Raw genomic sequence first — 22425 nt, forward strand, 5'->3', positions numbered from 1 at the left:
GTAATTCCTAAACCTTTCCTCCAAATTGAACCTGAGAGTGTGCACTTCCAGCCCATATCTATTGTATAACTATGGCTTGAATATGTTTTGATAAATACCTGAAAAAACTAAAATTGTGCCTGTGTCCAAATATATATGGATCTAACTGTATGTACTTTGAAGGGATATAGCATTAAAAAGGTGTAAATGCACGGCAGCTATAAATTATAGATGGATTAATAAACAATTATTATTGTTGCACAGGAGGTAGTAGAAAACTATAATAATAAGTAAAAAATCATTGTATTGCGCCAAAAAAGACATAAGTCACCAATTAATACTTCATTCCTAAAATTCATTTATAAGAAAGAGGACTATAATTGGCGAATTAGAACCAGGGGAACCCATATAACTATATCAAAAACGGTCTTGACAGGCCCATCTGTTTATAAGAATTTTACTTCATAATAAGGGTAATTATAACAACCTTTTTTTTATTTATACCTGTCAAGACCTTTTTTGACATGGTTGTAAGGGTTCCCCTGGTCCTAACTTGCCAGTTTATAGTCCTCTTTCTTATAACTGAATTTTAGGAATTTAGTATTGGTGATTTGTCTTTTTTGGCCAATGCGATGATAATTTTTTTACTTATTGTTATTATAGTTGTCTACTACCTCCTGTGCAACAATAATAATAATTGATTAGTAATCCATCTATAATTTTTAGCTGCCATACATTTACACTGTAATGCTATATCCCTTCAAAGTACATATTTATTTTATTTATTTCAGGTTCTTATATAGCGCCGTCAATATATGCAGCGTTTTACAAGGGGCGTAAAATCTAATGTCCCTAACTTACATTCATACGTACACATACTAGGGCCAATTTAGACAGGATCCAATTAACCTATCGGCATATTTTTGGAGTGTGGGAGGAAACTGGAGTACCCAGAGGAAACCCACGCAGGCACAGGGCGAACATGCAAACTCCAGGCAGGTGGTGCCATGGTTGAGATTCGAACCAACAACCCTAGTACTGCATGGCAGAAGTGCTAACCATTTAGCCACTGTGCTGCCCTGTATATCACATTGTCTGTATGTAGTGCCCTGATTTGTTTTTACTTATTGTATGCAAGGGCTCTGTTCAGTCTCTAGCAATCTTCTTGAATGTATTTGTTCCCATAGTACTGCCCTCATCCCGCCCATCCAGTCCTTAGCACCAATATAAAAGATGATTGCCGCCTTAGCCTATTAGATTTGACAAAGGAGCTGGTGCTCCGAAACGCGTTACCCAGGCGATAAAGGCTGCGGGATCCACCTCCTCTAATGCAACTTCCAGTTGTGCGGTCCACGGAGGTTTGTGACGTCACTTCCGATTCCACAGTCAATGACGATCCCAGAAGTTGGTGCCTCTGTAAAGCATGGAAGTCCAGCGAGCTCCCCTACCGGCCCTGGCTCCATCCACCACTGCTGGTACATCCTAATGCTGGCGTCCATACTGCTGCTGATGTGATACAGGAGTGATGGTCTCTCTTGCTGGAGTCATCCAGTTTACAGTGCTTGCTACCCTTTGATACATGTGAGTTTAATACTTTGAGTTCATTAAAATTGTTCTTAATACTGCACTTAGTGGCACCCCCTTGTGTTCGGCATCAGGGATCTGAAGACCGGCGAAGAAGTGGCCTGGTTGAAGACAGCACTGGACTCCTGGACTGGTGAGTGTCTGTTTCTTAGAAGCCAGCAGCTATAGAATTTGCTGACTTTTATTTTTTTTAAACTGCTGCAGTTCCTGTTTGAGAGCAAGGAGGTATATGCCAACTCCTGGATCCCTTTTGTTTAAAATTTACTGGTTCATTGATCACTGCTATTATAGCTTTTACTCCAAGAGGAGAGATACAGTTCTCTTACAAAACAGCTGCTCTGCCAGCCCCTCCTCTGCCCTGCTCATTCACAGAAAGCTTTAGATTTTGACACAGGCAGTTCAGCTGTAAATGGCGCTATGGCTGCTGTATAGCACACCCGTAGCTGGGGTTTTGGAGCACTGGAAGTATACAGTTGCTTAATGAAACAGTAAGGTCCATTTCACACAGGTAATCCAATCAGGTCCGCCTATCTGTTTTTCAGCTGGACCTCATTGGAAGCTCCATGCAACCAGACAGGCAGGTGTAAATGGGCTTGTGTTAATTTACACCCGTCTATCTACAAATCTGGCCAGGTCTGGTAAAAAAGAACTTTCCCCTTTTTGTTCTTTCCCCCCTCTCATCCCCCACCCCTCGGACCTAAATGTGACAGGTTGGAGGTAGCCTGATGTAAATGGAAAGAGGATTCAGTTTACATCAGGCTGCCCATAGAGCTGTCATGAGCCTGCCCATGTCTACCAGGCACAGACTGGCCATAGATTCAGCAGGGGATCTGCTCATGAATCCCTTGCCGTTTAGAGCATACGGCACTATGTGTGAAAGAAGACTAAATTGTGTAAGTGCTGGTTCACACCAGATGCAGTCCGGTGCAGAAAACAAAGTGGAACATCCAGCATTTTTTCTGCAGAGAACTGTACTGCAATGCATCAGAATGCACATGTCTGTATTTAACATGAAGGAAAAAAAAAGGGGGGGAATGCATCAAGAGCATCAGAAACATACTGGAATGCTTAGAAAACCTTGCATGCAGAAATGTATCTGGAATGTATCTGTGGTGTGAACTGACCATAAAAAAAGAGACCATTAGGAAGTGGCATACACCTAGTTGCACTTAACTCCTTGTGTGCACTTGGTTTTAAGACATTTTTTTCCTTGGGGGTTCTTCTTTAACTGTGTTTGTAATGCTTTGTCTTGACAGACTGCTGGTTCTAAATGTCAATCCATCTAGTTCAAACAGGCCATTGTGCAATGGGGGTTGCTGACCTAATTGGACAAGATGTGCCAAGGAATCTTTACCAGTCTGTACATGTTATACAAGGAAGGAGCCTTTTATGCTTGAATAAATATATTTTGAATGGTGGGGGTCTTCTTAGTGATTTTACAATAGCCCTGAGCTATATTTGTTTTCTTTTGACCAGCAAATAGGCTGCATTATTTGCATTCCAGTAAAGGTCAACATAGCCTAGGCTGACCACCATTCATCAAGGGAATTCCAAATGGTTGCTAATTCAGACTGAGGGTTCTCTCATGAAACCTTAATGAAGACAGTGTTTTCAGAGAATAAAAGATAACATTGCATTGTGTTTGCCCAGAATGTAACATAACTGTATAAAATGTTATTTAATACACAGTTTAACTTGCTACATACAGTATGATTCCAAAAACTTTCATGCCTAAATTGCTGGGTATGTAGACAAGGCTGCCCCAGTTATGAGTTGAGATTTTGTCTTGCTTTAACATGCTGCACAATCTCAAGGCACCCCATTCAAAAATGTAAAAAAACGATTCTAATAGTTTTACATAATGCAGCAACATCCATATGTGTAGTACACTCAACATTAAAGGTGTTTTGTTCTTCCATAGCAAATATTTCTTTGCAAACTGGTACTGACTATTATACCAGTGTTTCTCCCTTCGTTTATCTCCCTCACTCAGCTAATTTGACCCCACTGCTGACAGAGGGGCGGGGAAGGGGCAAACAGGGATGCTCTGCTGGCGCCCAACGTCCTCCTTATTGATTAATGATGTAATTGGTTGTTAGGATGCCGGCAGCTGCCAGGTTATAAAAGTGCGCAGTGAAAACCTATGGTTTTGTGTAACTGAAAGGCAGGCTTGATCCACTTGCTGGCTTGTATACAAGTTTTGGGCAGTTTTTAAGCATATTGCCAAGGCACCCCTGAAAAAGCCTGAAGGCACCCCCGGTTGCCTGGGCACCCTGGTTGAAAAAGGCTGGTCTAAAGTATACCCTTTGGGGCTCTTTCACACTGCCTCAGTTTCCATGCAATTTGCTGTGTTTTTAACACAGGCAGAAGAAATTCAGCTTGCTGAATATTACAAGACTCTGAAGACTTAAAATTCATAGAGATCCAAGTATGTATTTTTAAAATGCATTTTCCATTTACTTTCCTTGTCCAATATGCGGGCTGTAGATGAGGTAACGCCACTGAATTACATAATGCCGGAAGAGAAGGTGGTGTCACCCTCCTGGCTGTGCTGTTTGGTAGAAGTGTATGAATCACAAAAGCAGCTAGTCAGAAGTTGAAATAGTTTAGCAGATATAGACCACTCTAGTGTAGATAAGACCGCTCTCATGTGTATATCAACTTTATATTTAGCAGTTTGCCTAAAATGTAGCTTCATTAATTTTACTGGTACTGTAGTTGATGATATCATCTTAGATTGGCTGTCAATATTTTTATTACATTAGAAGCAATAGGATTAGGGAGTGAATATCATGTTGTTATACCGCATATAAAAATGTGAAAATTTCATGCTTATCGTGTGGGTTTTTTTCTTTTTCTTTTTTAGGTTATTATGGAGATGGCCTTAATGCCATTATTGTGTTTGCTGTGTGTTTTATGCCTGAGAGCAATCAGCCTAACTACCGATACCTGATGGACAATCTTTTTAAGTAAGCATCCATGTATATCAAACTTTATTAAAGTACCGTATTTTTCGCTCCATAAGACGCACCTGACCATAAGACGCTCCTAGGTTTTAGAGGCAGAAAACAGGAAAAAAAAATTCTGAACTAATGGACTGCAGACATAGTAGAGGAGATGACCAGAGACTGCGGACAGTACAGGGATGACCAGAGACTGCGGACAGTACAGGGATGACCAGAGACTGCGGACAGCACAGGGATGACCAGAGACTGCGGACAGCACAGGGATGACCAGTGACTGCGGACAGTACAGGGATGACCAGAGACTGGGGACAGCACAGGGATGACCAGTGACTGCGGACAGTACAGGGATGACCAGAGACTGGGGACAGCACAGGGATGACCAGAGACTGGGGACAGCACAGGGATGACCAGAGACTGGGGACAGCACAGGGATGACCAGAGACTGGGGACAGCACAGGGATGACCAGAGACTGCGGACAGCACAGGGATGACCAGAGACTGCGGACAGCACAGATGACTGCTGACCTTTGGGGAGGGAGGGGGAGCGGGTACCTGAATTTGACAGGTACCCGCTCTTACTTCCGCAGTTTTTCTTTGATCTTACCTGTTCCTCTATCCAGCCGTGCGCTGTCTTCCCGGCTTCTGTAGTGTGGGCGCTCGGCGGACAGCCGGATGCCCAGTGCGCATGCGCGAGAAGCGCTGCGCTCTGTGATTGGTCCGGCGGCTTCTGGGATCTGTCATGTGTCCCAGGTACTGCCTTACCATTCACAAAGAGCACCGCTTCTTGCGCATGCGCACTTGGGACCCGGCTGTCACGCACACTACAGAAGTCGGGAAGACAGCGCGCCGCTGGATAGAGGAACAGGTAAGGTCCCACTGCAGAGCTGAGCGGCCAGCCCGGTATTCTGACATGGCGGCGGTGGAAATACCGGACCGGCTGCTCTATATTCGCTCCATAAGACGCACTGACATTTTCCCCCCTTTTTTTGGGGAAAAAAAATGCATGTTATGGAGCGAAAAATACGGTAGGCCTTGCACCCAACTGCAAGGTCGTCTTGTTTAATACTAGAATGTCCTGCTGTGTATAATCGCTGCATTATAACTGTAGAAAAAACAGTGGAGAAAAGTTAGGACATATACTTTTATATAGTTAGTTATAGTTCAGTTCTCTAACAATTCCCATAGCCCTGCATATTCTTCTTCCTGAAGAAGATCTGTAAAAGTTTTTAACATTGTCAATACGCTGCATTGTCTGCATTGCAATACATTGAGTGGGTCTGCATGTCTCAATAAAGAGAACCTGTCACCTAAAAATTCATCACATAGGGGACTTTGTGTCTCCTATGTGATTGAAAAAAAAAAAAAAAAATTTTTTTAATTGCAAAGAAATAAACATAAAGTTACACCAAGTACATCCCCCCCATACGCACATATGAATGTAAATGCACACGGCAGGGTGCCTATACATGAAAACGCCTATTTATTTACTTATTTCAGGTAATTATATAGCGCTGTCAATTTACGCAGCGCTTTACATACATATATTGTACATTCACATCAGTCCCTAACCCTCAAGGGGCTTACAATCTAAGGTCCCTAACTCACATTCATACATACACATACTAGGGACAATTTAGACAGGATCCGATTCACCTACCAGCATGTCTTTGGAGTGTGGGAGGAAACCTGAAATTGCAATACACAATTTTACATATCACCGCGCACACTGGAGTGAGAGCAATTATTCTAGCACAAGACCTCCTCCATAACACTATACGATGACCTATAGGGGCTTTTGAAGCGTTGCCTATAGAAAATATAGGGTAGTGAAGTTTGTCACCATTTCATATACCTTAGATTGTACGCCCCTTGAGGGTTAGGGACTGATGTGAATGTGTAATATATATATATGTAAAGCACTGCGTAAATTGACAGCGCTATATAAGTACCTGAAATAAATAAATATGCGCACACAGATTTAAGGTTTAGCATGATGGGTATCTATTTACTTCGTGCAACCTAATCATTTATATTTAACAAAAATGTGGGTAATTTATTGCACTTGCTCTAAAATTCACTTTAGTGAGTTTTTTTACTGAAATTTAGCATTTCCCAGACTTTTTCGGTATTATTGTGTGACATACAAAAAATTGGAACTACCGCTGTTTTGGTCTCTAGGGTGTCTGCTTTCAGAAAATATATGTTTTGTGGGTTTTGTGTAAGCTTCAGGCCTAAAATGATTTTTTTTAAATGTGTGCAAAAAATGCAAAAAACGGCTCTGGCAGCGAAAGGTTTAAAGATATTTTGTCCCTCATTTAAATGATTTCTCAGCAAGCAGTCCTGGTGTATTTTGTTTGATGGGCTTCATGGAAAAAATATCTGAGCCATTAAGTGGCTTATTCATTCTAAAAGGCGTTTCCATACATGTTCATGGCAAGCTGACAAAAATAGAACTGTGTAAGAACTACTAGACTGTAGACTTAATTGATTGTGTAGTCAGTGGGTGAGAGCACTAGAGGTACAGTATAAAAGCAAGCACTGAAAGTGTTAAATTTGACACTTCTCAGGGGAGAGGTTCATTCAAAATATAATAATTCAGTGTTCCTCAACCAGTGGCTTGGGTGTCTCAGGTGGCATCCAATTTACTTCCAACATATCTAAAGACAAACAGAAGTCACTTATATAAATAATTTATTTGGGACAAGCCTAGATCTGTACTTGGACAAAAATGTTAACAACTGAGTCGTTTATAACGGGAAGGATAGGCACTAGGACCACGAGAACACTCACCTTGCCTTAAACCAGGTGTTCTATTTTCACCACTTTTTGTGTATGAAGTTGGACTCTGTGAGCTTGTGTCAGATGGTAGCTCTATATTTCTCATATATGTTCTGCTGTATTTTGTCCTTACATGTTTATGATGCTATCTGACGTGGTGTTGTACCTCCGCCACTTGATAATGTTGCTTACGCTTTGTCTTTTATAAAACACCTTTCCATAAAAATTATTGAAAATTGAAAATGAAACCGTAAAAAACAACACCACCCCCCCCCCCACCCCCCAAATAAAAAAAAAAACACAGACACACAAAACAAAAACCGGGCAGACTCCATGCACCACTTGGTCTTTTTCTGCCGTTACTTTTCGATGTTTCTATTTAACCTTTAAGGGGAAAAAAATGGCAATGCCCTTACATGGGTATAAAGATCATCAGGACACAGAGGGCTACAGCCCAGATCTGGACGTTGGCAGAACAGAATGTATACTGTTGCATATTACTGCACTTAGTGAAGCAACTGGGCCAGTTCACACCACAAAAATGTACTCTGGATGCATTCCAGATAAGTTTTTGCTTACAGTTCACACCACATGCAGTGCCGGTGCAGTTGTGATGCAGTTTGCTATGTTCCAGTATGATTCAGTGCAGAAAAAATGCAGCACATTCTACTTTTTCTTTTTCCGCACTGGAAACTGACTGGAACTGACTGCACTGGTGTGAACTACTGGACCACATGGAAAACACTGTGCATGCATTTTTGATGCAGAAAATAAAAATGTACTGGACTGCATCTAGTGTGATCTAGCCCTATAAGGAATATTTTGAGTAGCACTACAGTGATATCAACATAGCTCTGGTATTTATCATTTTCAGTGTTTGTTTTTATAGTGTATTTCTAGCCAGAATGTCCTGTTTTGTATGTGTAGTCAGGTCTTACACTTATTCTGACTTTGTGTTGAAACCTTTTCAGGTATGTTATCGGCACTTTGGAAATGCTAGTTGCAGAGAACTACATGATCGTTTATTTAAATGGAGCCACAACAAGAAGGAAAATGCCAAGTCTGGGATGGCTTAGGAAATGCTATCAGCAGATTGATAGAAGGTAAGGTTAGGTCTAAGAGTCACCAGGTCAGCACACCAGAAATGCGGCATGCAGTACAACACATTTAGTGAATAGGAATTTTTTTAAAGCATTTTTTAATTGTCCTGATGTTCTGCTGTACCTACAGTGCAGCAAAATGTGTGTTGTGAAGTCTTCCACTCAAGACCAAGAGCCAGGGACATATAGGAAAGAGTCCCAGCATTGTACACCAGCTGAGTATACCTATCTGTGCAGCTTTAGTAGATTATTTTGTAAAGTACATTATTTTGTAAAGTACATCTTCCATCTCTGATAACATGTTCTGTATCAGTGTTACCTCTTTTTTTCGGTAAAAGTAAGGTGTATTTTTAAATCTGGCATCCAAACATTGCACTGGTATTGCTAAATCTGTAGTTAAAGTACTGTGCATGTGAGTGAAGGAGCTTTTCTACTTTACTTGTAGATACATTTTGTTCCTTTGTCACTTATTGGAATATATCTCTCTTCTCACTCAGAGACATTGCCGTTAACAGACAAATAGACTGTACACTTTGCAAGTGAAGTTGCACTCCTTTTCCCCAGAACGTAGTGAATGTGGTGAAGCTTCAATCCAATCAGGTGCTAGGGAAAAAAAAACAGCATTTTTTTCTTGCATATGATTGGACTTGGAAATCCACAGAGCTTCACCACTTTTCACTATTTATTTGTACAATGTGCGACTAGTAATTAAGCAGCAAAAATTGCTTTTTACAGAATTTAAACATCTCACACTGTATGGCAGAAGTTAGGTGAGGTAGCATCTAAAGCTGGTAGAAAAAAAAAAGTACTGGTAATGATTTTGTATTTGCTTTTAGTTTTGTTTCCTTTTGAAAGCCTCTGAGAATTATGCTGCAGTAAAATGTAAAAACAACTGTGTGGCTCTATGACTGCTGTTCAGGAGAAGTTTGGAGCAGATTTTTTCAACCAGGGTGCCATGGCACCCTGGAGTGCCTTCTGGGTGCCTTGGCAAAATGTCTAAAAATTGCCTAAAAACAATCAAGCCAGCAAGGTTTCAAGTCTGCCATTTTTGGTTACATTAAGCCCCATGTTTTAATTGAGCAGCTTTACAACTGTGGTCACCATGCGGGCCAGCTGGTAACACCCAATGATGTCTTAGGTTGATAAGGAGGACATCAGGTGTCTGAATACATCCTTGTTTCACCCTCATTCAGCAGCACTGAGATCACAGCTGAATGAGGGTGAGAAACTAAGGGAGACAAGAAACACTGGAATCCTAGTCAGTACCAGTGTGACATTTGTAAGAATAAATAACCTCCAATGTTGGGTGTCCTACAAGGGTTGATGCCGCTGCATTACGGAAAATTGTTAGTTTAGTTTTTGACATTTTTAGAATGGGGTGCCTCTAGATTTGTGCTGAACTTAAAAGGTGCCTTGAATGACCAAAAGTTGAGAAGTTGGTTTGGAGAATACATAGGAGATACATTTAGACGAGAGGGGTTATTTGTGCTATTTGTATGAATGTTATGGTCTGATACATGTTAGTCATTTGAATAAAAAGAGCACGTAGAAGAGCAATAACTCTGTTTTTTGTGTTTTCAGGTTGAGGAAAAATCTGAAGTCCCTCATAATAGTTCATCCTTCATGGTTCATCAGAACTCTCTTAGCTATTACTAAACCTTTCATTAGGTAATGAAAATTGATTTTATGTTAATATACTTTATGTATTTATTTTTATGTATATTATGGTTAATTTGTCTTCTTTTTGTATCTTTTTTTTTTTTCTAGCTCAAAATTCAGCCAGAAAATTAAGTACGTTTTTAGCCTGGCAGAGTTGGCAGATCTTATTCCTATGGAGTATGTCAGCATACCAGAGTGCATAAAACAGTATGTGATAGTCTTTATATTAAATTAACCATTCGTACAGTTTTCTGAAGGCATTTTAAACCTATTTGTTTGTGTGTTTATTTTTTTATGCTTCTCTTTTCAGCCCTTAGCTCTTTTAATTTGTTCAGAGAGCACAACCAGCTTAACACATACAGTATATAACCTCTATACCTGTGGCCTTTTCTTTATTGTCCATTGAGGGATACAGTAATATAATAATTCTTGGACATATGGGTTATACTGCTACCTTCAGGAGGTTTGGATAGTGGTAAACAAAAAAATAAAAACATTAAAAGAGAAATATGACCAAAACTGTTTTGGCCATACTTATCTTCTGGGTCACAGGACTGTACCTATTTCTGCACTCCTGCGACCCAGATTCAGCTGACAATGGGTTCTCTGTCAGCTGATGCCACAGAGCTGGTCCCAGTCTTTGGAAGGATCCCAACTTTAAGGTCAGGTCGGTGTGCTGCTGAGAGCCTGAGCCTGCCGTTTCAACCCCCTATATAGCCCGGGGCTCTGCTTAGTTGCGTTAGTGTAAAGTAAAATTGAGAACTGAGCGATCAGCGGTCATGTGACCGCTCAGTTCTCTTCGAGCTGGTGGGGGACAGCTGCAGCATCACACTGATGCTGCAGCTATATAAGTGAGTTTGTAGGTTTGTTTTTTTATGTGGCCTACACTTCTCCCTAGAGGTTGGATGCTTTTCTGAGGGAAGCTTCTCTCTTGATGAACATTCCCAGTATTTCCCGGGAGCGGGTCTCCTCTACAAAGCTTCTATCTAGATTTGCATTTTCCAGAGCAGTAGCTTTGAAAGCTGCATATTGACCCTGCTGGACAGAAGTTTGCGGGGCATGCCTGGAATGTGACCTTTGGGTACTGGCCAGTGGCGCTTCACAGATGTTTGTGTAATATTAATAGCGGGGGCACATCCAGAGCCGTGGCACAGCCTATGATGTGACTTAGTCTCAGAAGACCGACTCTGAGTTGGCCAAAGATCAACTGCAAAATTACTTTCAGGCACTGAACTCTGCATTGTGGATCTTTTCAGACCCATGTGTACTGTAGGCCACAGAAGGCTCCCAAGTTTCAGAGCACTGGTACAGTCTCTGGTGTAACCCAAACTGATGTCTCCCAGTGTATTTAAGCCTCTGGATGTGGCAATTCTATCTTGGTATATGTCTTTCGAACACTGAGCTCTGCAATTTGTTTTATACACTTTGTGTACTAAGCTAGTTTGACACAAATTGCCTCCCAAGTTCAGCTCTTGGTGACCAGTTTCTGAACACTTTCCTTCTGAGTGAACCACTGAACACCGTGATATGAGACAAGTACGTGATCTTCGAGTACTGGATTCTATATTGTGGTGTTTTCCAGGCTTCCCCCTATCCAATCCCTAAACACCTAACTCCTGTTACTAATCCAGCGCTGTCCCTGCTTTCTGGATTCACGGGAAACTCTGAGAGCAGTGAGAGCCATAAGAGTCAAATTCCTGTGAAGATGGAGCAGGGGCGTGGCTTGCTGTGGCTGTGTGTCTATTAATGCACACAGTCCATCTCGCGAGCGGGACCGCATGAGTGCTCCATTAGCACCTGGATTGCTGAGGAGCACTCGTAGGTAGAAGGAGCGAACAGCACCAGGGGGGCACTTTCAAAGAGAAGTTAAGCGACTGCTCTGTGCAATAGTGTTGCACAGAATAGGTAAGTATAACATTTTTTTTTTAATTGTAAGACAAAAAATAAAGTCTTTAGAAACACTTTAAAAGACATCTTATCACTCTGGTTGATTGAAGCCCTCCACTTCAGTTATAAAAGCCCTTAGAGTCCTCTAAGTTGATGTCTCATAAGGCAGCAGTATTTGTCCATATGCATGAGGCACTTTGGCTGTTTCCCTGGGACATGGAGGATACATTTAACCTCCGTAGCAGTCTGATTATGTCAGTATTTCTGTGCTCAAAGTGGTAAATTTTTTTGCATGGAAATATGTCGTTTTTTTATTGCAGGCCTGTAATTTTTAGGAATAACTCACTGAAATCTGTCCGAACAAGAGTCTAGTAAACATCCCGGGTATGTTAAAATTTTAAACACGAAATCATAAATTATAATTTAATAAATAATCATAAAAAATAATAGATTTAATTTAATAATATCATCAAACCAAAAACACTGAAATTTGAAACATAGCTCCAAGTTTGCACATCACTGAGCAAAGTCACAAAATCGTTTTCTGATGACTAATTTCCCCACGAATCATCACTCAATTCTGCAAGTGATTCTAATTTACTATCACTGTTCTCTAGCTGGTCTTAAACCAATTTTGACCTAAAGGGACGCTTTTTGGACGCCATGGACGTTTCTCGGTTTCAAGGCAGAAAGAACAGTAAAAATGCAGGCAGGGCACAGGACAAAGCACTAGGGACAAAATGTATGTGAAATGGTTTGATACAGTAATGTTTTCCTATGTGATTTTAGTGTATTTAGTGAATGACATTTTTAAATTTCCCACCAGTTCCGTCCCTGTACGTCCTGACGTCGCAGGGAACGGAACCCGGAAGACAGATGCCAGCATTGGCCTGAGGACATTGCCGGGGACGCTGCAGGGGGGACATCGCGGGAGCGAAGGACAAGGTAAGTGAAGAAGAGATCCCGGAGCAACGCTGCAAAGTATTTCCGAGTGTAGCTCGGGGTTACCACTTTTGGTGCTGAAACTTTACCCCGAGCTACACTCTGGAATACCTCCAGGGAGGTTAAAGAACTCCTTATTCACTTGCCTTTTGAGGGAAAGGTATCTGGTCATACACTTAACAGTGGCATGCCCAAAACTCAAGGTTCCTGCTCTCAGAACTCGCTTCAATGCCGGAGATGTGCTGATAAGACCATATGCATTCTTCAGCTAGTACAGCTGTAATAGTTGATAAGCGATGAAAGCCTCAGCTCTTGCAGTTGTAAGTTCTTTCTCATCCTTCTCTTTCTTAGGTTCCCATATGTCTATTGCATTACAATATATCCTCATTTTGCCTTCCCTATTGTAAAGGTACAGTATGTGGATATCTGCACTCCCTGCTTACTATTAAGAGACTGTTTAAATATAGCACTTCCTTTCCCTGAAGTCAAGAGTTGTGTGGATTCTACTGTGCCCAAGCTGTTCTCTTAGTCTTCGGTTGGGACATACATTCCTTTCCCTGAGGTCAAGGGTTAGGTTTTCTAGGCTTCAGCCTTTACCTTACAAACATTTTTTGTTTTGACCACTTTTCCGGTTGGTCCAAGCTTCTCCTACCTGTTTTTTCCTTATGGTGGTTGCTTGGCTGTCATCCACATTACTGTTAAGATCCAACATTCTTTCAGTAGAACGATCTCCCTTCGTGGTGCTATCTGCCCTGGTCTGGAACACCAGCAGCAATTTTCAGTAAATTCTTGTAGATTGCATCAAGCAAACCATCGTGAGCCACGTTTATAGCCCAAGGTATGGCTCTCCTGCCACATCTTGGGTGGAATTTTTGTTTATAGATACATAAAACAACATACAAAATGAACACATCATAGAATGCAACACAATACACCGATCAGCCATAACGTTATGATCTTTCATTTATTATCCTCCCCTTTTGCTGCCAAAACAACCCATCAAGGCATAGGCTCCACTAGACCTCTGAAGGTATGCTGTACCTTGCACCAAGCCATCAGTAGCAGATTATTTAAGTCCTGTAAGTTGTGAAGTGGAGCCTCCATGGAGCTGACTTTTTTTTTTTTCTTCTTCTAACACATCCCACAGATGCTCGATTAGATTGTAATTTTAAAAATTTGGGGATGGAGTAAGCGCCTAAAACTTGTGTGCCTGAAACACATTCTTGAACCATTTTTGCAGTGTGGCAGGGTGCATTATGCTGTTGAAAGAGGCTATTTCTGCCAGAATACTGTTTCCTTGAAGGGGTGTACTTGATCAGCAACAATGACTGAGTAGGTGGTACATGTCAAAGTAACGTCCACACAAATGGCAGGACAAAGGTTTCCCAGCAGAACATTTCCTGATGCATCATACTGCCTCTGCTGGCTGCCTTCCCATACTGCATCCTAGTGCCATCTCTTCCCAAGATCAGCGACACAAACCCAGCCATCCACGTGATGTAAAAGAAAATGTGATTCATCAGACCAGGCCACCTTTTTCCATTGCTCTGTGGTCCACTTTTGATGCTCACATGGCCATTGTAGACACTTTTGGCAGTAGACACGGCTTGGGCACCCTGGCCACTCTACGGCTCTGCAGCCCCATACGCAACAAACTCTATCTATTTTTCATGGGCAACAACCATTGGGGGAGGGTTGCGACTGGCTCAAGCTCCCAGTGGGTTGTTGCCGTCAGCTGACGGTGGGCTGAACTGAATGGAATGAACTGCACTCCTGTGGTCCATAGGAGACAACATACAGCCAAAAAAGCTTTGGCTATACCTCTTCTTTAATCTGTCAGTTGTCATAAAATTATGGCTGATTGGTGTATATACAATATGTATAGACACCGATGTGTATAAAATAAATATCTTAGACAAACTCAAGGAAATTATGCATCTTAAATAATCCTGTCCACCACTGCATAATTAACAGAGTCCTGAGCACAGGTTAATAATTTTAGTGCAGGTAATTACCTTGTGATGTAAGGAGAAAGATGTGAAGAAGGAAGGAATGAGTAAAGAGGCTTTGCTGGCCAACATAGAGAAAGAAAATTGGAAAATAAGAAGGAATGTCCAAACAGCACAGGCATTAAATGAAAAACGGCCTTTCAAATGTCACACCATTGAATTTCTCAGTGGCTGTTAGCTACCCCTCAGTGGAATTGCTTTTGTGTCCAAGAATTATTGCATTCCTGTGTACCTCAACAGCAATAAAAATATAAGATTTTTATAGTTGCCTAAAATTATTTTTCTTGAAGTCCATTGGAAGGACATAGGTACCCGCCTCTGTGCAATCGACCTTATGTTCTGCTAGCTAACAAACCTGAGGCATGCCGGTTGGAGGCAGGTTTACATGGGCGCTGGTTAATAGGGTTTTTGTTTGCCTGTGCTCAAACCTTCTGAAGTCGGCAGTATAACCCATATGTCCAAGAATCACTATAATCCCCTGTCCCTCCACAGTTTTCAAGAAAATAGATATAGCAAGTACAAAAATCTTCTTTCCCCCCCACTTCTGTGTTGTCACAGGTCCATAAAGGCAATGGCAGCTTCTCTGTACTGTACAGTAGCTTGATTCAGACAATGCCCAAGAACGAGGAAGAAATTATGGACCTAGATGTGCACTTTGTTCTCCATGAATGGTTCTTTTGCATCACTCAAGCTAAGGATAGGTTGTGAAAGCCTCTGATTGGATATCACAGCGATCATTTACCACCTGCCCCCTTGTTTTCTCTCTCTGAATGGAGGAAAGAGATACATTGTATCTCTCTGTCCTTTAAGAGAGAGAAAAAGTGTGTTTTTTTTTAAAAAAAATAATTAATACAAATAATTAAAAAAATAAACATACCTTGGTCAGGTTTTGATCTAGGTCAGTGCCAGTGCTAAGGTCAGGTTTTTTTGGTCAAGATTTTTTTTTAAATTTTTAAATTCGTATCAGTGGCAAAAAAAAAATCAAAATGTGCACTATTGTTTCTGGGCCGTACTATGGGTACAAACAACTACTAACATACACATATGTGGTATCGCTGTGTTCATCAGCAGCAGGAGAAATTATTTTGGGTTGTTCTTTGGTGGTTGGTTATGGTAGTGGCAAGAAATATACAACTAAGTTACAAAAAGTTTTTTTTTTTTTTTTTTCTACGGTTTTGGGTCAGTTTTCCTTTGATAAAAAAAAAAAATCAGGGCTATCCATTACCATTTACCACCAAATGAAAGCCCAATTTGTCCTGAAAAAACAAAACAAGGTATAATCCACCTGGATGCGCAAAGTAGTATTGATGATATATACAGTTTTGCTAACTCATGTCAAAGTTGCAAAATTGTGCTTGGGCTTTAAGAATTGCTTTACCCTTAGGTGTGAAGGGGTTAAGCATGCATTTTCAACATGCTTACCTTTAAAGGTTGACTCCCGGAAAACTTTTAAATACACAGATAAAATAGATGTAAGTTGGCAGTTTTACCTGCCTAATTATTTGTATTACTGTCTATCTAGCTCTGGGAACTGCATAGGTATGCAGGTTGGGGAATGCATGCTAATCGCAAGCATTTCCTGACCCGCAGGCAAAACGCGCTGCTCCTTAGCAGATGTGCGGGTGTGCCATTTTAGCACAGTGGCTAAATGGTTAGCACTTTCGCCTGACAGTACTAGGGTTGTTGGTTTGCATGTTCTATCTGTGTTAGCGTGGGTTTTCTCCGGGTACTCCGGTTTCGTCCTACACTCCAAAGACATGCTGGTAGGTTAAATGAATCCTGTCTAAATTGGCCCTAGTATGTGTATGTATGAATGTAAGTTAGGGACTTTAGATATATGTGTGTATGTATCTGTAATAAATGGCACCCCCGTGAATTAGAAAACGTATGGCATTTTCGGGTGAATAAAATTTCATGGTGCCGCAGCACCAAATGTTTCCTTGTGGCTGCAGATTAAAAAGAAAAAAGGGTGAGGGGAATTTTTTTCCCCTGTTTTTTCCACAGGTACAGCAGCCCATTCACATGAACTTAACTTGGGGGGGGCGTGAATTTATTTAGTTCTTCAAAGTATTGCTGTATATGTAGATATGCTTGTGTTTGTTGATGTACACATGTGTGAATTATGATACTAGTATTACTTTTCTATCCTAAGCAGTTTCTTAATTTTCTGTTTACTGAATTCCAACTCTTTCCTACTAAGGTATGACGAAGGAAAATGTAAAACGAAAAACAAAAGGTATCTGCACACCGTTTAATAGGCTGCACAGAGACAAGTCCATCTTCTGCACTAACTAACCCTTCCCCTATTGGTTGGCTTACAGAATACCATATCGCATTAGTAAATATAAACATGTACCATAGACATAGCCTTACACTGTGGACATTATTAAGTGTTGCTTTAAATATATTTTTCAGCCTATATAAAGTTTTAGCATATATATAGTTTACTATAAATCACTCCTGCACCTGGAATGGCATCTTTTAATGCACCGTTCTTGCACGACGTAATATTAATACGATGCAAATGCATTCCATCCTGTTGTCTCTTAAAGAGAACTCTCAGCATGTTTTTTCAGTTATAAAATGAATACTGCATGGCTGTTCCTTTCTTTTTCCGTTATATCTTTGTGAGCAGAAGTGAAGTTAAATATTGCTTGTATAGTGTAATGTTTGTATTTGCTGTGCACAAGGGTTCAAGCTAACCAATACATCACAATAGAGAATGTTTCTGGTCCTGGTCTATCACACTCGCATTAGCTTTCATGCAGCCAATGGTCAGTGATATGACTTATATTCATCTTGCAGTTTTCTTTTGCCTGTAATTAAAATGCTATATCCTCAATCACACAGCTTGCATGAGCTACATTTCATTAACCAAAATTTGGCATCAACAATGCACCACTTAATTGAGGGGCTAAATCAATGCAGACATCCCATACTATCCCAATTACATATTGCCGTCACTTTTAAGACAATTACTTTTTTATTTTATATATATATAATTTTACAATCCATTAGAGTGCTCTTCATTAGTTATATTGCTTTATGGATTAATTTTAATCTTTTTCTTTTCAAGACTGTACATTGACATTGCTGCATTTGTAGCATGTGAAGTTATTAGATCCTATTAAGTGTATACACTTGTACTGAAATAATCCTATTAGTGTGTGTTTTAGAAATGTTAATAAGTATACCTAAAAACAGCAGCAAAGCGGTATAACTGGGGTTCAGGGAATGCCTTAGTCCAGTAACAATTTACCTGGCCTTGTGACTGTTTTGGTCATATTTCAGTATTTATTACCAGCTTAGAAGTTGCAGGTCTCATTCTAAATCAACACAAAATAGCCATGTCATAGCACAGATTTAATCATTTATCCTAAAAGTGATCCTGGGTTTAGTTTAATAAAGTGATAACAATAACAAATGCTATAGTAGGCACAAACCGTACCAAAAAATTTACTTCAGTATGCTTTAGGACCAGCATTAATTGCTTACATAAAATCTCACTTCCTAAAAGTCAGAGATCAGGCATGCCTTTACTACCATGTAAAGCCTGTGCATACTTGCACTATGCATTGTGTTATGGGCCATGACTTTGTGTATAGCATACATACACTACATTGCCAAAGGGATTGGAAGCCTGCCTTTACACACACACATGAACTTAAATGGCATCCCAACCTTAGTTTGTAGGGTTCAATACTGAATTGGCCCACTCGTTGCAGCTATAACAGCTTCAACTCTTCCCGGGAAGGCTGTCCACAAGGTTTAGGAGTGTGTCTATGGGAATGTTTGACCATTCTTTCAGAAGTGCATTTGTGAGGTCAGACACTGATGTCAGATGAGAAGGCCTGGCTTGCAGTCTCTGCTCTAATTAATCCCAAAGGTGTTCTATCGGGTTGAGGTCAGAACTTTGTGCAGGCCAGTCAAGTTCCTCCACCCCAAACTTGCTTATCCATGTTTTTATGAACCTTGCTTTGTTCACTGAAGCGCAGTCATGTTGTAACAGGAAAGGGCCAGCCCCACACTTGAAATTGTCCAAAATGTTTTGGTATGCTGACGCCTTAAAGAGTTCCCTTCACTGAAACAAAGTGACTGCAGACAGTTGGCGACTTCTGTGCACTTCAGCATGTGCTGACCCCGCTCTGTCATTTTATGTGGCCTACCACATCGTGGCTGAGTTGCTGTTGTTCCCAGTTGCTTCCACTTTGGTATAATACCACTAACAGTTGATCTTGCAATATTTAGTAGCAAGGAAATTTCATGGATGGACTTATTGCACAGGTAGCAACCTATCACAGTACCACGCTTGAATTCACTGAGCTCCTGAGAGTGACCCATTCTTTCACAAATGTTTGTAGAAGCAGTCTGCATGTCTAGGTGCTTGATTTTATACACCTGTGGCCATGGAGGTGATTGGAATACCTGAATCCATTGATTTGGAGGGGTGTGCCAATACATTTGGCAATATAGTGTATATAGTATAGCATGTGTGTTTAGCACTTATGTGCCAATTATTCAACAGTTACCATTTATTTAAGAAGCTGGGATTGCTCTTGGGGCATGCTGGAGCCTTTTTTTAGGATACAGCTGTATTTGTTGGTGTTAGTTGCTTGGCCCCAACTAAAATATTAGCTTTGATAAGTTTAGACTAAACATAGGTTTGCTTTATTAAAGAGCAGCTCTAGTCTCATTCAATGCAAGATACCGATACTCGCTAAATATAACTAAGAAACACATCTGCCTACCTTGCATGATGACATATCTAATGTTTCCCTCAGGAACCTGATGCATTTAAAATGTTGTCAGTCTTGGCCTATTTCTCTGTATCATATGAACAGGCTCCTTTCCCTTTTTATACAGTGCTGTGAAAAAAGTATTTGCCCCCTAATTTTTTTTTTTTTTTTTTTTTACTTATTTGTCACACTTAATCGATTCAGATCATCAAACACATTTTTAATAATGCACAAACATAACCCGAATAATTAAAAGGATGCACACCTTCCAAAAAGTTCATCTTTTGTCTCATCAGTCCACAGAATATTTGCCCAAAAATCTTGGGGATAGTCAAGATGTTTTTGGCAAATGTGAGACCAGCCTTTGTTTCACAGCAGTGGCTTTCACCTTGGGACTCTCCCATGGATGCCAATATTGCCCAGTATCTTGCTTATTTTTGGATCATGAACACTGACCTTAACTGAAGCAAGTGAGGCCTGCAGTTCTTTAGATGATTTGCATTCTTCTCTGACCTCCAGGATGAATCGTTGCACACTTGGAGTAATTTTGGTAGGCCGTCCACTCCTGGGAAGGTTCACCATTGTTTCAAGTTTTCTTCATTTGTGGATAAGGGCTCTCACCGTGGTTTGCCAGAGTCCCAAAGCCTTGGCCTCATGTACACTGCTGGCTTTTGGAGGTTTTTTCCCCAAAGCCCCATGAACTCAACTCAATAAAAGCCTATAAGTTCATTCACACATAGGGGTTTATTTACTAAAGCTGGTTCACTCAGAATCTTGTGCACTAATGCATTAAAACCAATCAGCTTCCAGGTTTTATTGCTAAAGCTTAATTGAACAAGCTGAGGTTAGAAACGAATTGGCTACCATGCACAGCTGCACCAGATTCTGAGTGAACCAGCTTTAGTAAATAAACCCCATAGGCTTTTATCAGAGTTTAGCAGCAGCAGAGGTTAGGGGCAGTTAAACATCCCTCTCCTGAATGTAGAAGAATCGCATTCAGGAGAGAAACATTTTTGCCAAAAAACGCCAAACACGGCAAAATCACATGTAAACGTGCTTAAGTGCTAGCTGCATTTAGTGCTTGGCGTTTTTTCATTTCATTGGCAAGTACTCTGTCCAATGAAATGAATATACATCCAAGCGCTAAACGCTTGGACTGATTACATGTCAGTTACTTTGTTTCTCATCTGTTCTTGAATTTCTTTAGATCGCGGCATGATGTGTTGCTTTTTGAGTTCTTTTAGCGTGCTTCACTCTGTTAAACAGCTTCTATTTAAGTGATTCCTGGATTCAACAGGTCTGGCAATAATCATGCCTAGGTGTGGCAAGTGAAATTTAACTCCGCTTTCCAAAAAATGTGGTTAACCCACAGTTCATTCATGATTTAGCAAGGGGGGGAGCTGGGGGCAATAATTACTTTTTCACATACGGTCAGGCAGGTTTGAACAGCTTTTTTCCCTTAATAAATAAAATCATTTAAAAGCTGCATTTTATTTTTACTCAGGTTATCGTTGTGTAGTATCAAAATTTGTTTGATCTGAATCATTTAAGTGTGACAAATATGCAAAAAAAAAATCAGGAAGGGGCAGATACTATTTCACAGCACTGTTAAGTCTTTATTCCTTGTTCTAGCCTCGTCTCCTTTGTCATCCTATGAAAGTATAATTGCCACACACAGTTCACTTACCATGGATATCAGACACGGGTGTCGCATAAACATTTTTAAAAGGGACCATTCATTAAACGTTATTTGTCTTGTCAATTTCAGCAATAAGAGCTGAAAATCACAATCAACTGGCTTAAAATAATGCATTTCCTAAGACAAATAAAATAAATTGGCATAGTTTACTAAATATATAAAGAAATTAAGGCTATGTGGCCTTTTGGGTAAAATGGGTGTTTTATGGAGTTCTGCTCTAAACACATTTATATCAAAAAGCACATAGATTAAAAAAAAACAATAAAAAACTTGAATCCCTATGTGAATTAATATAAATAATTGTAGAGTGGTGGTAATCATGGCTGTCTGACGTTCACCCTATGCTCCCACTGTGGGTGCTTAAATGTGTACATAAAATGCGTTCTAATGTACGGGTTAATTTTCAAAGTGAATTATATTGCATTTTGTTTACCTACATGGTAAACTGTGAAAAACTTCATATAATTGACCCAAGTAACATGTAAACAATACTTAACATTATCTTATAAAGTTGGAAAAAGCTTTATTGTTATGTGTATTAGGTTTTAGAATGAAAATAACATATGTAGCACTTTAGTGCTCATTTGTAATACTTTGAAAATTTCTGTAGCCTTGGTTCGGAGGCTAAGGTGAAGCACTTCTATTAAAGCCAAAAGTAGAAACGAAAATTTGTGGAACCGTTTGCATTTTCTAAAGTTAGTTTACCAATGTTTAACCTTCTCAGGTCTGGAAATGTTATTTGGTATTGATATGTTATAATGTATGAATCATGCATGTCCTAAATTTTGTTTGCAATTTGTCCTTGATGAAAGACACTGGTCTAACCTTGTATGATTTGGTTCTTGGAGACTACAAAATGCCAAAAGGTAACTCACCAAATGCAAGCATAAAGCACTTGTCGTAATGGAGAACTATAGGCAAAACTTTTTTTTTTTTTTTTTTTTTTTAGCATTTTGGATAGAGCAAGAGAGTGTTTTAACCCATTCGATTTTTTCCCCCATCTGAGTCCCATTGGGGAGATTTACCTTCATTTCCTGTCCTATAGCCAAACAGTGAGAGGAAATCCCTGCAAATTAAGGGAATTCC

General features: G+C 40.2%; 1 protein-coding gene across 3 annotated transcripts in view; it reads left to right on the forward strand.

The window, feature by feature from the left end:
- Positions 1-22425, forward strand: part of BNIP2 (BCL2 interacting protein 2) — a 90005-nt gene that overhangs the window by 59852 nt on the left and 7728 nt on the right. For 2 of the 3 annotated variants that reach the window (XM_089652427.1, XM_089652429.1), the window contains 5 exons: positions 4430-4532; positions 8279-8410; positions 9989-10075; positions 10175-10273; positions 17105-17140. In XM_089652427.1, coding sequence (XP_089508553.1) covers positions 4430-4532; positions 8279-8410; positions 9989-10075; positions 10175-10273; positions 17105-17140 — 457 coding nt within the window. The remainder of the gene's footprint in view (positions 1-4429; positions 4533-8278; positions 8411-9988; positions 10076-10174; positions 10274-17104; positions 17141-22425) is intronic. The other variant, XM_089652428.1, reaches the window with a different exon arrangement.

Source organism: Staurois parvus, unplaced genomic scaffold (assembly GCF_062004578.1).
Source record: "Staurois parvus isolate SC_StPar_1 unplaced genomic scaffold, SC_StPar_1.0 ptg000682l, whole genome shotgun sequence".
Taxonomy (NCBI): domain Eukaryota; kingdom Metazoa; phylum Chordata; class Amphibia; order Anura; family Ranidae; genus Staurois; species Staurois parvus.